At 37.9% G+C, this 17,099-nt stretch overlaps 1 protein-coding gene across 3 annotated transcripts in view; it reads left to right on the top strand.

Annotated features, from left to right (window-relative positions):
• LOC131432982 (relaxin receptor 2-like) overlaps positions 1–17,099 on the top strand; it is a 229,806-nt gene that overhangs the window by 157,912 nt on the left and 54,795 nt on the right. For all 3 annotated transcript variants that reach the window (XM_058599676.1, XM_058599677.1, XM_058599675.1), the window contains one exon: positions 6,315–6,388. In XM_058599676.1, coding sequence (XP_058455659.1) covers positions 6,315–6,388 — 74 coding nt within the window. The remainder of the gene's footprint in view (positions 1–6,314; positions 6,389–17,099) is intronic.

The raw sequence follows: 17,099 nt of genomic DNA, 5'->3' as shown, positions 1-17,099 counted from the left end.
AGTTTGCCAACTTTCGAGAGTTTTCTGACGAGAGATACTGAAAAATTCATTGAAGCAGATTGGTCTTTCATAAATATCACCTTCCAATGCGCCCACTTTAGCCAATAAGTCTGCCTTTTCATTGCCCGGAATGAAACAATGCGAAGGGACCCAGACTAACGATATTAAATAAGACCGTTCAGATAAAGTTCTCAAATGTTCCCGTATTTTCCCCAGGAAATATGGGGGATACTTTCCTGGCTTCATTGCCCGGAGAGCTTCTATTGAACTTAGACTGTCCGTGACAATGAAGTAATGGTCTTTGGGCATGGTTTCAATGATCTCGAGGGTGTACTGAATAGCAGCTAATTCTGCGACGTAAACTGAAGCCGGATCACTGAGTTTGTAAGAAGCGGTGATGTTTTGATTGAAGATGCCGAAGCCTGTGGACTCGTTGATCCGTCAGTGTAAATCACATTTTCACAGTTGACTGTTCTAAATTTATTATAAAATATATTAGGGGCCACTCGAGGGCGCACGTGATCCGGAATTCCACGAATTTCTTCTCTCATGGATGTGTCGATAAACACAGTAGAATCAGAAGTATCCAAGAAATGAGCACGGTTGGAAACAAACGAGGAAGGATTAATATTCTGAGCCATGTAATCAAAATACAAGGACATAAAACGGGTTTGAGAGTTAAGCTCAACTAACCTTTCGAAGTTTTCAATCACCAGAGGATTCAAAACGTCGCATCGAATGAGCAAACGATATGAGAGATCCCAGAACCGGTTTTTCAGTGGAAGAACGCCCGCCAGCACTTCGAGGCTCATCGTATGAGTCGATTGCATGCAACCCAAGGCAATACGCAAACAACGATACTGAATTCTTTCCAGCTTGATGAAATGAGTGTTCGCCACTGATCGGAAGCAGAAGCATCCGTATTCCATCACGGACAATATCGTTGTTTGATACAACCTGATCAGGTCTCCTGGGTGGGCACCCCACCATGATCCGGTTATTGTACGAAGAAAGTTGATTCTCTGCTGGCATTTTTGTTTCAGATACCTAATGTGACATCCCCAGGTGCCTTTGGAGTCGAACCAGACCCCGAGATATTTAAATGTGAAGGCCTGAGCTATGGTTTCACCCCCTAGTTGAAGCTGTAGTTGTGCTGGTTCTCGCTTCCTCGAAAATACAACCAGCTCAGTTTTCTCCGTAGAGAACTCGATACCCATTTGAAGAGCCCATGATGACAAGTTGTCGAGGGTATCTTGCAATGGTCCCTTGGAGATCGGCAGCTTTGGGTCCTATAATAGACACAACGCTGTCGTCGGCAAGTTGTCTTAGCGTGCAAGATGTGTTGATACATTCATCGATATTACTTACGTAAAAATTGTATAAAAGGGGGCTTAAGCATGAGCCCTGAGGAAGACCCATGTAGCTGAATCGTATTGTCGACAAATCACCATGCGCAAAGTACATGTGTTTCTCAGACAATAGATTATGTAAAATGTTGTTCAAAACTGGCGAAAGACCATGCTGATGCAACTTCTCAGATAGGATATTTATAGAAACTGAGTCAAAAGCCCCCTTAATGTCTAGGAAAACTGACGCCATTTGTTCTTTACGAGCAAATGCCATTTGAATTTCTGTTGAGAGCAACGCAAGACAATCGTTCGTTCCTTTGCCCCTGCGGAAACCAAATTGTGTATCTGAAAGTAAACCATTAGTTTCGACCCAATTGTCTAGACGAAACAGAATCATTTTTTCGAACAATTTCCGGATACAGGAAAGCATAGCAATCGGCCGATACGAATTGTGATCGGAGGCTGGTTTCCCTGGTTTTTGGATGGCGATAACTCTGACTTGTCTCCAGTCGTGTGGGACAATATTCCCCTTGAGGAACTTGTTGAATAAATTCAGCAAGCGCCTTTTGGCAGGGTCAGGCAGATTTTTCAACAAGTTGAATTTTATTCTGTCTAACCCCGGGGCTTTATTGTTACACGATAAAAGCGCAAGTGAGAGCTCTACCATCGAAAACGGTGATTCGTTTGTATTTGGTTTCGCGGCGCGGGTGATCTTCTGTTCCGGAACAGAGTCTGGGCATACTTTTTTAGCGAAATCGAATATCCAGCGGTTGGAGTATTCCTCGCTTTCATTCGTGGTGTTATGATTGCGCATTCGTCGAGCTGTGTTCCAAAGAGTGCTCATAGATGTTTCTTTCGTTAAGCCGTCTATAAACCGACGCCAGTAACCGCGTTTCTTGGCTCTAATCAAGTTCTTAGTTTTAACGTCTAACGCCGCGTAATTCCGGTAATTATCAGGTGTTCCATTTTTTCTGAATTTTTTATACGCGGAGGCTCTCTCCGCGTTTAAAATTGTGCACTCTTTGTCCCACCACGGGTTGGGAGGACGGATGTTAGTTTTTGCGCCGGGTACACGTTTCGTCTGAGCTTGAATCGCAGTATCGAGAATCAAGCCAGCCAAAAACGTGTACTCTTCCTCCGGAGGAAGTTGTTGAGTTCTTTCAAGTTTCTCAGATATCGAGGTCGCATAGCTATTCCAATCAATATTTCGTGTGAGGTCATACGAAACATTGATTGTCTTCGATGGTTTTAAGCCGCTGGTGATTGATATTACGATCGGTAGATGATCACTACCGTGGGGATCAGGAATTACCTCCCACGTGCAATCCAACCGTAGCGATGTCGAGCAAAGGGATAAATCCAGCGCACTTGGTCTTGCTGGTGGTGCAGGAATCCGTGTCATTTCTCCCGTATTCAAGATTGTCATATTGAAGTTGTCGCAAATATCATGGATCATAGCTGATCTGTTATCGTCGTGAAGACAGCCCCATCCCGTACCGTGTGAGTTAAAGTCTCCTAAGACCAACGTCGGTGCGGGAAGGAGCTCTATGATATTACTGAGCCGCCGATGCCCAACCAAGGTTCTAGGGGGAATGTAGATGGAAGCAATACAAAGGTCCTTACCTTTGATTGTAACATGACATGCGACAACTTCAATACCTGGTATCGAGGGGAGGTTAATTCGATAAAAAGAATAGCACTTTTTGATCCCTAAAAGTACTCCTCCATAGGGATCATCTCGATCCAGGCGAATAATGATAAAATTGTGGAAGTTTAAGGATATTTCAGAAGTTAGCCAAGTTTCGCACAATGCAAATGCGTCACATTTTAGATTATTTACGAGAAATTTAAAAGAATCTATTTTTGGGATGATACTTCTGCAATTCCACTGTAAAACAGTGATTAGATCCGTGACCTCGGTGGATGATTTAGCCATCGAAGGATACAATCGCTGAGAGAAGGGGCCAATTTGCAGTCAACTGCTTCAAATATGTTTTTACTGTTGGCATGAAAGCAATTAAAATGCTTCTAAGAGGGTCTGAAATATTGAAAGTTGTAAAAATCCAGTCCACAACATCAGAGAACTTGATAAGTCCAGCACCTAGTTGGTTCTCTGGTAGATTTTCTGGGACGCTTGGGGATTTTGTAGTCCCGGGAAGTCGTGGGAATTCCATCTCGGAGTTGAGTTTTCCGAGACCAGGACCTTTTTGCTTCGGTGTTGTGTCCCGATTCCCGTTAGCTGTAACTTTTCGAAGCCCTTCGGAAGACACCTTCGAACCCTTACTAGGTAGCTTATGAGAGGATTTCTTTATTCTTTTCCTACAGCTATGAGGGACCGCCGAAGATGGACCTTCCAAAGGGTCGTCAGAATCGCTCTCGTCAGTTGACAAGCAGGCATATGGGTTCGTTGTCTGTTTAGGAGGGGTGGCACTTTTAAGCATCTCTGCGAAAGAACGCTTGGAGTGCTCCTTTAGGGAACGCTTCATTCGATCACCTCGCAGTTTGTAAGCGGGACAATCAGAGAGGTCATGCGGACCCTCCTTACAGTAGAGACACTTTTCAGCATCCTTACCGCAAGAGCCGTCCGCATGAGCCTCCCCACAGTTAGCACAACGTGGCTTATTGGTGCAATGGGTAGCTGTATGCCCCAGTTGTTTGCAATTAGTACAGTTCATTACTCGGGGTACGAATAGGCGAACAGGCAAACGAACCCGGTCCAAGAGGATGTAGTTGGGCAAAGCAGAACCGGCGAAGGTCACACGATAAGAGTCTGATTGGGGATAGGACTTTGTTCCATCCCCGGCGATCGATAATGAATGCAATCGCTTGCAATCCAATATCTTGACATTCTTAAGTGAGGGGTCTTTAAAACAACCCGCCCCGTACTTAAGAACGTCCTCGCAAGTCAAACTCGAATCGGTGACCACACCGTCGATTTCTACTTCGCGAGCTGGCACGTAGACGCGGTACTCCCGCGTAAAAGGATCATTTTGAACGAGCTCATTAGCCTGTTTTGAACTGGTAAACAGGACCCTGAGCTTGTCTGGACGTATCTTATCAAAACTTTTTATAGTATTGTATCGCGAGGACAGGTCCCGCGATATTTTTAAAATATTTAATTTTTTTCTTTCGATTTGGTCCGGAAATAGACCGCATAAGGACCGGCCGGTAGTGCGAGCCCATCCGGATAGCTCTTTATGCGAGACTTTTTATAGTCAAGAGAAGTCTCCATTTGATCATCGGGAACGGGGGGGTCAGAATTTAGACTAGACATGTTGCGGAGCTACCTCCGCACAGAAATAAGTGAATCGGGGAGAAATAGAACAGTCGAATGCAGGAAGGAAAAAAAAACTAAATAATGATACTTAACTTAAATCCAACGGGGGCCACCAAGGCCTAGCCCTCGTCGATCGGCGTATCGCCGCTGCGATGGTGTGCAAAAAACCTCCGAGAGGAAAAAGCACACTCTTTTTTAATCCGCACAGTGATATCACGTACACCGCTGGGCCTGTTTTGATCGATCGAACAATCACCGGCTAACGGTACTGTTTCGATCGTCCGCTCACAACAATACACTGCTTCAGTATATAATGAGCATAAAACCTCTCACAGGAAAAAGCACTATTGTCTATTACACAATAGCGATCTAGTTTTGATCGTCCGGTCACTTTATCACACACGGCACTGGTTTTCAACGCTTTCGCAGTAAACACAAAGCACGTCCGTTCACTCGGAAGGTTGAAACGGCAATGAACTATAATTTTAAACAGCTTCGATACAGAGCACAAAGCAACAATTCCACGGTAGTTGGATACTATACCCTTGTTCACATAGGATTTCTCCCATATTCCAGGAAAAATTCCAGAACGCAAAGAACAATTGAAAATGTTGGATAGTGGAACCAACAAATTATTAGAACACTTTATTATCACCACGGATGGAATCCCAGAACTTTTTCGTTTCTTTTATTGTCAGACTTCGCTTCCTAAGCATGTCGTGTAAATTTTGCTTTAAGAATGCAATTTTTATCATACACAAAATTTGTTACCATATTATTGAAGAATCGCATCCCATTTATTACGTTATTTGCATTATTGAATGTATTTTCACTGAGACGATATCCATATATTCCATCAGACATCAATATCCTTGAGTGCGAAAATCATCTTTCGATTTCCGCATTGGAATGGGAAAACGCGATCACATATATCAAAAAGTTTTTGTAATTCCTGGTAACAGCTCTGTTGAAATAGCAACTTGTATCACTCGATATCGAAAAGCATAAAATCGAAATTTTGTCTACTGAAGAAAACATATGCTAGAACCGCCTTCTAGTAAATTTAAGTTTTATCAAGGTGAAAATTCACCAATTCGGCCAGCTCGACCAATTGCTGAAACGTTCGCCTATCTTCAATTTTTAGGGTTTCATAAAACTCACAAGCTTCAAAAATTAGAACAAATGAAATGTTGAATGATATTTTTTGAAATTCGCGCAAAATCCGCGCCAGAGCATCAAAATCTTAGCAGAAACCGCGCTAAATCTGCGAAAATCGCGAAATCCGCGAAAATCGCGACCGTAACAACCCTGCATCTGAATAAGTGCGGATTTATTGACCGATGTATAGTATTCATTCATTGAGTCTGATGTCATAAAATCGGGTTTGTTTCGTACACTCCAATAAACAAAATAAACGCAAAGCTTTCTGAAACCACCAGAAACACCGCACTTTTCATGAATTTTAATTATTCGCGATAATCTTTTGTTTATTTCTAAACTACATCGAACTGCTGCGATCGCGAATTGTTGTCATAATTTAAAAAGATTCGTTTGGCATGATAACAGTAACAAATTTTCCTCCATTGAACTGTCTCAGTAAGTGCTGATGTTTGTTTTTTTTTCATTACTTCTTTTTCTCTTTTATACTAAAACGATTTTCCTCATTTCGTTTGCCCAATTCATTTCAGATTCGCCATAATAGTTGCAACCGATTGTCTCTGCTGGATGCCGGTGATTGTCGTCAAATTAATAGCCCTGGGAGGTAAGTCGCTACTGCTGGTGTTGTTTTTTTCGGTTTTGGCGGTGATGGTGGGCGAATTGGGTTGGGCCATAACAAAGTTAGAAAGCAAAACAAGTAAACCGAGGAAGGGGAGTTCGGCGGCAAAGTGGTTAATGGAAAAATGAGCTGGCTTTGGAGACCCTTGATAAGGAAGTACATTTTAAGGAAGTACATTACAAAACTGTATTTTTTCACATCCACAGACAATACCGTTTAATTCCGATCAACATTTTTTTCTGCATCCACCATGGGACCACTTCGACAGTTGAGCGTTTATAAATCTGTCAAAAAAGAATAAACGCCTACGGGTATTGTTCGCAAAACTATAATTTTTAAATGTTCAACAGGAAATGCACATAAAATAGAAAACATTATCACAACAATGGGGAGTTTCCGCAGTTGCGTTCGTACGCCCATAAATGTCAATCGGTTGCATATGATAGAGTAATACTTGCCATGAAAACTGAACAGTCAACCATGGCCGGATGCTGAAAATCGATATGATGGTGCACCGTGATGTCTTCTCAACCTGTTTATTTTCCATCAGCATCAGCGCCGTACTGAACGGAGCAGAACTGTTTCGTTCTGCGCTATCCAACCGAGTGAATGTATGTGCCTTTCAAACCACAACGAGCGGAAATGGCTAGCGAAAGTGACATCAATTTCAATAGGTTCCCGTTCCTGGCGCCAGTTAAAGGGGGCGGTGAATTGGCGGATCGGTAACATCAGGCTGTTGTCTTTAGCAGCATTGATTTCCGCCTGTGAACTTGATCCGGCTTGCTGTCGAGCGTAGGGACATAACTACATTAAGTTTTTTTCAACCAGGAGCTTAAAGAGCCGTGCGAATGATTTGTTTTGAAGTTTTTACATGGCGGCAAAAAGACCACATCCTAGGACAGCTTGGCACGAAAAACACGGGCCGTCTTCGTGTCTAGAGGGTTGTTATAAAAATATGTCATGTTGGCACATTTATAGTAGTTTTTTTTCTAATTTCATATAGATGCTATCATTGTATTGCTCTTTTCAATTGCTTTTTGGCTGAACTTTTCCTAAAGGTTACAGCAGAAAGTAAATGACAAGCGAAAGAGTTCTATCCTAGAATTTTCTAAGAATGAAGCACAGCCTTATGGTTGTTTTTCAACATCGTTACTTTACTGAATGTTTGTTCAATAGGCAAGTGTCCCAACTGATTGTTGGATCACCTTATATCGAAGATTTGAATCACTTTTTCGTCAAATTTAATTCAAATTTTTGCCTATGCAATCGCTGCGAAAATCGACTTTACAACCGCAGGGCCGAGTGTCATATACCATTCGACACAGTTCGTCGAGATCACAAAATGTCTGTGTGTGTATGTGACAAATAATGTCACTCAATTTTCTCAGAGATGGGTGAACCGATTTTCACAAACTTAGATTCAAATGAAAAGTCTCATACAAAGTGTCTGAGTTCCATTTGGATCCGACGCCCGGTTCCAGAATTACAAGAACATATGTGCAAATTTATTAAAAAATGCGCACTCAATTTTCTCGGAAATTTCTTAACTGATTTTCACAAACTACACGGAGAACCCTTCGATAATGAAATTGCGATATCGCAGTTTTTGATTTTTACGATAGTTGATTTAACTAATTTCTTTTTGATTCAACCAATATGGTTTTTGATTTGCATATATTCAAGTAGTTGAAAAATATGTTGTTTTGAATGTTGTCAAATGGCGGAGACAGTTGAAAGCAAAACTATAATCGCAATGCGAAATCAACAACTTTTTAGTTGAAATCTGTTCGCGTCGCTTCAAAATGTCAATGAAAACAACATCGATGGTTAAGGCGTTTGGTGAAATTGCGTTCATTTGATTTGAGAAATTTATGATTCAATAACAAGTTATCTAACAGCGGTGTTGTGATAAAGTTAACCTTGTTTAAGATGAAAAAGATTTGGTGACAAATTTGAAAATGCCAATGAATGATCATCTCGTAATCTTTCAGGTATGCGCAAAATTTTTATGTTTCAATTTCGATCATTGATTTACTTCCAGCAGACTGTTTTACTTCTAGCTGTTTGATACCGATGATGATGTTCATGCATTAGCAATAAAACGCTTTTAGGCATGAATTTAATTTATAAAAGTAACAGGAGCGAAGGGTTTCAAACACACAGAACGCGCTGCGATTGAATGGCGCGTTTGAATTGCCGTCGCAAAATTCCAATTCCCAGCGGTTGATGCACCCAAGCTCATATAAATTAACTAAAATTATCAGTGCGTAACTTTAGTTCAACCGTTTGAAGGCATCATCTTTCAAGACTCAGTTTAGGTAAATTTAATAATTTCGCTAATTTACTCGCCCCTCCGGGAACTTTTGCTTTTCTACATTTTTCTACATCAATCATTTCCGATCGAATCAGAAGTATTTTTTTTAGAATTTAGATCTTTACTGATCTCGACTTGACATGATCATGATCATACAAAAATCAAAATCTCTCAGAGATCAGATCATTTCTGATTTCGTAATGATACTTTATTCCTTGGTTAACATCACTTAAAATCAACAGTGATCGGTGATTTTCTCAGCCCTGTTAATAACTAATGATATGACATGTCAATATAAAATACTGTTTATATTTTAACAACGATATTTATTTCTTCGAACATTGCAGTGTATCAGTAAGTACATTTTGATTATTTTCGCAAATCAATAACATTGTTCGACTTGATTCAACTATTTGCAATGTCTAAAACAAATAAAACCGATTTATTTTTCAACTAACAGAATTTTGTTTCAATAACAACATCAGTTATTTCAACTAAAATATTTGTTGAAATTGAAAGGTATGTGTCCTCACTAATTGACAGCATTTTTTCAAACAGTTTAATTAGTTGTTTCAGCCATCGTTTCTGGTAATCGAAAAACAAAAATGACAGTTTAGTTAAAACAACAATCGATTGGTTGTACCAAATTTTAACCAATCGAATTCAGAAAATCAACTAATATTCTGGTTGAATTGGGATCGCGGGTGGTTCCGTGTAAGAAGCAAATAAATGGTCTTAAATTTTTTTAAAAAGTTCTCGAAAAGTTGATCCAGCTCCGATTTCCGGTTCCGGTATAATAGCGCGATTAGTGAAAATTTTCAATTTCATGAGTATTTTTTCACAAGCGATGGCGAAACGAGGTGCACATTTTGAAGTGGAACATACATCTTTATTTTCTATATATTTTGTATCAATTATTAATATTATTTCATCATTTGATTGGAAATGTTTCTAAGTTTCGATTTGAATGTATCAAGCCACGTATTTTCAATTATAAATGATTGAAATTATGATTAGTAGCGAGCAGTGTCTTATTTTGTCTACTAAACATCTCCGGCATATCGGATTTCTCTGCCATAGACGACGATTTTGAAGAAGTAAGCGATATATCAATGGGAAAGCATCGCTCTGATTGGTCAATCGATGAAAAAGCGAAGCTGTTGAAATTCATACGCGAATCTATAAATATAAGCGACATTATAGGTAACGTTTTAGTCCTACGCGTAGCATGCTAGATGTAGTTTGTTGGTAGACAGCAAGACAAAAAGTGCCATAAAACGATTTGAAGCTTTAATTAGTATGCTCTGATCTTGTGCCATGCAAGTTCGGATGAAATTCCATGGTAATTTGAAGGGGAAAAAGTTTGCCTTTACCCCCAAATTTATGCTAGGTGCACATAACAATTTTTACTTAAGTTTACGTTTCGTCTTCGACTCATCAGTGCGTCAGCAGATTATGTTGAACTGCTGACGCAAACCCCCGGATCAACATAATCAACATTTACGTTTCGTTCGAGACGTCAGTTTAGATGTTACACTTCTTGTGTACAAAAAAAGTGTCTTGCAAATAGCATTTACTTTACGAAACGTAAACTTAAGTGAAATTCCATGTTATGTCGTTTCACCTGAGAAATTGCTAAATACTCTAGGGTAAATTTTGAGTGCTTAAGGGGTTACACCACTGTTGAAAAAAGAGAAGGACTTTATTGGGGAATTATTTTGGGATTTAAAAAATGGAGTAATCCGAATTTTGTATACAGCACTTTTTAATATGTATATTTAAGTACAAAAAATGATCAGTTTTAAAAATTGAAAAACAATATTGAATTTACAGAAAATCAGTTAATTAAAAAACCCCTAAGTACCTCTGTGGAGATAACTATCGAGAATATTCTGTAAAATTTTTGAATCGATTGGTCAAGATTTACTTGACTTATGTTTCGGGCCGTCAAAAATGCAGCACTTTCGCGGAAATGTCGTCAAGCCGCCATTTTGTTTTTCAATTTTTAAAACTGATCATTACATACATATTAAAAAGTGCTTTATACAAAATTCGGATTACTCCACTTTTTGGATCCCAAAATAATTCCCCAAAAAAGTCCTTCTCTTTTTTTTCTACAGTGATGTACTGCCCATACTTGCATATCAGTCCCATATGGAAAATGGGCATGTCGAAACGAAGACGATCAAAATTTTATTTCCGAATTTTTTGTGCTACCTAGTGCTAAGTCATGGTATTATTACATGAAATATCGGTAATACACCTTTGCTATTCCAATATTGCAACAAATGAAATTATTGAAATTTGCACTGAATGGGACTGATATGCGGGTACTTTGCATATGGGACAGACATGAGTTGATATTTTTTTCACATTTTGATGAACATACATAGTATTTGGAGGATAGATTTCATTCCTCAAGCTAACTCAAAATTGGCGAAAATCGATATGGGACTGATATGCGAGTATAGGCAGTGTAACCCCTTAAGATTGATTTCTAATTTATAAAAGATGAACTCGATTGATAATGAGAAAAAGTTTATCGCTTCAACCGAAATCGCAGAATAGTAGAGAAACTTAACGCTATTAAAAAAAACTGCTTTCATACAAAACTTGAACACAAGCTTGGCGAAGAGAAGCTTAAGGTCTGAGGACAGAGGGTCGCGTATTGAGTTTTAAATCAACCACGTGGCTCGCTCAATTCCCTTTGTGCATCGTATTTCTCTTGTACTCTCTTGTATATGAGCAAACTGTACCGGGTTGTTAGAATACATTTTATTATTTTGATGAGAAGTTTTATCACATTATTCTATCGTATGGGTAGGACATTACAAGGATTCCAATGAACAATGAAAAAATATTCAACTTTCACAAAGATTGAATGTCTGTGTGTTTGGCAGCCTTGTTTAGCCAATTTTATTTCTCTCTCCTTTTCAGAATGCTATCAGGAAACCAAAGCGAAAAAAATGGCGGATGCATTGAAACTGACTTTGTTTCACAGAAAAATACAAGACTTTATTTTTATCGCGATAACATATATGTTTTTATATACTAATCGCATTTAAACTAAATTATCTAGACTTTGTCATGGTAGATTTATGATACAAGTCTTCAAAGCCGAGATATGCAAGTAGAGGTATGCATTTCCGAGCGTTCCAATTTTCAGCAGTTCTTCAGTCAGAAAAAAATACAACCGCTAAACTCAATGAATCATTCTGAAAATTTCACAGAATTTTCTCAACTAAATTTTGAAGACATTGTCAGGTGGGTTTTTCTATATTCTGCACCGTTTCCAAGAAAATTTAATTTGAAATGGGAAAATAGCAAAAAACCTACCACTTTACGGTACTGTCTTCAGCCCTTAAATATCAAAATCGTGTCGCAAGTATGTACAAAGATATAATTGCATACATTTTTGATATTGGTGTAATTTCGTTGGCTATAAAACAAATACAAATCAAGGCAAACAATGTTCGGTGTTGGTTCCTTATCAAGATCAATCTAAGCAGACTCTCGTGCAATTGCGAATTTAAAAGTGTGATGATTGATTGAACTGTTTGATTGTAGATCATTAGAAATTTTGGTTGCCTTGTTCCACATCAATGGCTCGAACAACCCCATGGGGCAGATTCTTGTAGTTTTTATAAATCTCACTGTTAAACTCATCTTGTTAGTTAGTGAGTATATAATCCTACTTTGGGACTACTAGTCCCCGGTTTCCGCTTCCAAAAGCACCGATAATAGTGAAGAAAAGCTCCAAAACGGAACTCAATTCGATTGATCAGCAACGGTTAAGCCGATTCTCACGAATCATTGTCTTTGAATAAACTGTGCAATTTCATCCAGATCCGACTTTCAATTCCGAATATATAGGGCGATGAGTGTCAAAACATTCAAAACGTCATTTAAAATGACGATGCAAAACTAGTACGCGACAGTACGTGCGGATTTGCTTCGTTCGCAACGTGCTTTGTTCAATTTCGTGTAGCGTGCAGGATTTGTCCCGGGTTGGCGGTTTAATGCATAGGACGCTGGTCTTACAAGCCAGCTGTCGTATGTTCGAGCCCCGACCTGGAAGGATTCTTAGTGTCAGTAGGATCCATAGTACTAGCCATGCAATGATTCTGTACGCTAAGAATCGGCTGCGAAGTCTGTTGAAACAGAAAGGCCAATTTCCACGAAAGGAATGTAATGCCAAGACTTTGCTTTGCAGGATTGACACATTAAAACTTATATTTTTCAGCTGAAAAAAATGTAAATTTCTGATTCTTTTATTCAACTTGTACCTACTTTTTTTTTTTTTTTTTTTTTTTTTTTTTTTTAATAACTTTTTATTGGAATATGAGTTAAAATTAAATTATTAAGATTTTAATTGGGTGTTCAGCCACAAGTGGTGACTTTTCAGCCCTGTTATATATATATGATTTGGTTATTACCATGAAGACATCATTTGCTTCCGCAATTCTGAGATTTTTGTGTAGGGAAAATTCTAAACCTACTTGTATTGTGTAATGGGGAAAAGGAACTAACTTACTAACTAATACAGAGAGCGAATCGATTCAATTGAAGATTGCATCGATTTTTGTCGGAATTTGCTTATAATATTATGTGACATTACATCTAATGGTTCTATATTTGTGAGTCTGTGTAACTCATTTGTACTAAACCAGGGAGGACGCTTCAGAATCATTTTCAGAATTTTATTCTGAATCCTTTGAAGCGTTTTCTTCCTGGTGGAACAACAGCTTGACCAAATTGGTACCGCATAAAGCATGGCTGGTCTGAAAATTTGTTTATAAATTAACAATTTGTTTTTTAGACAGAGCTTAGAATTTCTGTTTATAAGAGGATATAAACATTTAATATATTTATTACACTTTGCCTGGATTCCTTCAATGTGACCCTTGAAAGTGAGTTTTTTGTCATACGTTAAACCTAAGTATTTAGCTTGATCAGACCATGTCAATTCCAAGCCATTCAATTTGAGAATGTGATTATTGTTTGGTTTAAGAAACGAAGCTCTTGGCTTGTGAGGAAAGATAATTAATTGCGTTTTTGCTGCATTTGGTTTAATTTTCCATTTTGACAAATAATCACTGAAAATATTTAAACTTCTTTGTAGGCGACTGCAGATCACTCTTAGATTTCTACCCGTGGCTAACAGACTTGTGTCGTCACAGAATAGCGATTTCTGACAACCAACGGGTAGATTTGGAAGATCAGAAGTGAAAATATTCTACAAGATTGGAGCTACACTCGAACCCTGCGGAACACCGGCTCGTACGGGTAGCAATTCAGATTTACAATTCTGATAGCTAACCTGAAGAGTACGATCAGTTAAATAATTTTGAATCATTTTGATCAAATAAATAGGAAACTGGAAATCAGACATTTTTGCTATTAAACCTTTGTGCCAAACACTGTCGAATGCTTTTTCTATGTCTAGAAGAGCAACTCCAGTGGATAACCCAGAAGATTTATTTGCTTTTATCATGTTCGTTACTCTGACAAGTTGATGAGTAGTTGAATGTTCATGACGAAATCCAAACTGCTCTGGTAAAAAAATTGAATTCTCATTTATATGAGACATCATTCTCAACAAGATAATTTTTTCAAAAAGTTTACTGATAGAAGAAAGTAAGCTAATTGGGCGATAACTTGATGTTTCTGCTGGGTTTTTATCAGGTTTTAGGATAGGAATTACTTTAGCGTTTTTCCATCTTTTTGGGAAGTAACCTAATGAAAAACACTTGTTGAAAATTTTAACCAGGAGTCTCAAGGCAACATCGGGAAGATTTTTAATAAGAATATTAAAAATTCCATCATTACCAGGAGCCTTCATGTTTTTGAGTTTCCTAATAATTGATTTAATTTCATCAAAATTCGTCTCAATAATGTCATCGTGTGATAACACTTGGGTTGAAATATGATCATATTTCAGTGAGACTTCATTTTCAATAGGACTCACAACGTTTAAATTAAAATTGTGGACACTCTCGAACTGCTGAGCTAGTTTTTGAGCTTTTTCACCATTTGTAAGAAGTATTTGATTTCCTTCCTTGAGAGCAGGAATTGGTTTCTGAGGTTTCTTAAGAACCTTGGAAAGTTTCCAGAAAGGTTTAGAATATGGTTTAATTTGTTCAACTTCTTTAGCGAAATTTTCATTTCGCAAAAGAGTAAATCTATGTTTAATTTCTTTTTGTAAATCCTTAACTATGTTTTTCATAGCAGGATCACGAGAACGTTGATATTGTCGTCGACGAACATTCTTCAACCGAATGAGCAGTTGAAGATTGTCATCGATGATAGGAGAATTTAATTTAGTTTGAGCTTTGGGAACTGAAAGATTTCTAGCTTCGATAATATAATGATTCAAATTATCAATTGCTGTGTCGATGTCCGCAGAATTTTCTAAAATAGTTTCATGATCCACATGATTTTCAATGTGAGATCTGTAATCCAACCAATTAGCTCTATGATAGTTGAAAATAGAACTAATTGGATTAATTATAGCTTCGTTGGAAAGTCTGAATGTTACAGGAAGATGATCTGAGTCAAAGTCAGCATGTGTAATCGGTTCACTACAAATGTGACTTTGATCCGTTAGAACCAGATCAATTGTAGACGGGTTTTTCATGGAAGAGAAACAAGTCGGATTACTGGGATGAAGAACTGTGAAGTAACCAGCTGAGAGTTGATTATGAAGTATTTTACCATTACTGTTATTTTGCCTACAATTCCACTGGACATGCTTAGCATTTAAGTCCCCTATTACGAAAAATTTCGATCGATATCTTGTAAGTTTTTGCAAATCGCCTTTAAAGAAATTTAATTGTTCGCCGGTGCATTGGAATGGCAAATATGCTCCAGCGATGAAATAAATTCCATGAATGGTTTCAACTTCGATTCCCAAGCTTTCAATAACTTTAGTATTGAAAGAAGGTAAAATTCGATGTTTAATTTGCCGTTGGACAAAAATGGCAACTCCACCACCCATTCCAGTAAACCTGTCAAATCGATGAACCACATAATGTGGATTACTTTTCAATTTTACATTTGGTTTAAGAAAAGTTTCTGTCACAATGGCAATATGAATTTTGTGAACTTTGAGAAAATTATAAAATTCATCTTCACTCGATTTCAAAGATCGAGCATTCCAATTTAAAATATTCAAATAATTATTTAACATCACTGTTAAATTTTAAATTCATTATAATATTATTTGCAAATTTCCATCCGATTTGAAATGCTTCAAAAAGTGATGAAGTCGAATTCATTTGGATGATCATTTGAAAAAGTTGATCTTGTAGGTAGATCATTTTATTTTCAGTTATATCGCCTAAATCGACTTCAATTTTTGGTTCCATGACCGAAGCCTTGGCAACGACGACATTGCGTTAAGTTTGCAATACGATTATGCCGTTTATAATGTTCCCAATGAATTTTAATGTGGGAAATGAAACGTACTTTTTCTAAAGTTTTCAAATTGTTTACATCACTTCGATTGAAGTGTATTAGGTAAAGTTCATGGGAAATTCCAGAGCGTGGTTTAGAAGTACCATTCGCTCTTTTTTTCATAAGTATTACTTGGGAAGGGGCAAAACCAAGCAATTCTTTTAGTTCATTTTTAATTTCATCAATACTTTGATCATTTGATAATCCTTTCAAGACAGCCTTGAAGGGTCTGTCTGGTTTTATATCATATGAATAAAATTTATGAAGTTTCTCGGACAAATATCGAATAAGACGTTCGTAATCTTCCAATCCATCCACCAAGACTCGACATTCTCCTCTTCGTCCGATTTGAAATGAGACTTTTACTTCCGGGAGAAAAGTAGAAAGCTCAGTACGGAATGCTTTGAAGTCGGAAATCATCACCGTCACTGGTGGCATAGATTGTTGTTTCTTCCCAGAACGACAAGCGTCCATTTTGGGAATTTTTGAAGAATTTTCTTCTATGTCGCTACAATCGGATTCAGGAAGAATCTCGTAAATATTGTTAGACGACATAGGATCAACGGAAGGGAAATCCGTCCGTTGTCTTTTATTTTTACATTCAGATTCTATAAGATCGTGAATGTTATTAGAAAAATGTTGAATAACGGATTGTGATTTATTCCGTATTGAATTATTTTTAGCCTTAGGCTTGTTGCCTTTCCGGTTGGACGCAGGCATTTTTGAAATGAATGAAATTTTAAATTAAATTAACTAGGCTAAATTAGTCTTCGATTAGACTCCTAGCTAGCCTTAAAAAAGGCTGATTAATTTATTAGTCACTCTAATATCACTCTTTGTATCACTTAGTCGCTCTAATATCACTCTTTGTATCACTTAGTCACTTAGTTAGTGATTCAGGTAGCCTTGAAAAAGACTGAAGCCTTG

This window comes from Malaya genurostris, chromosome 2, assembly GCF_030247185.1.
Source record: "Malaya genurostris strain Urasoe2022 chromosome 2, Malgen_1.1, whole genome shotgun sequence".
Classification (NCBI taxonomy): Eukaryota; Metazoa; Arthropoda; class Insecta; order Diptera; family Culicidae; genus Malaya; species Malaya genurostris.
Note: the sequence above shows the minus strand (reverse complement) of the source record. Positions and strands in the feature narration are given on the sequence as shown.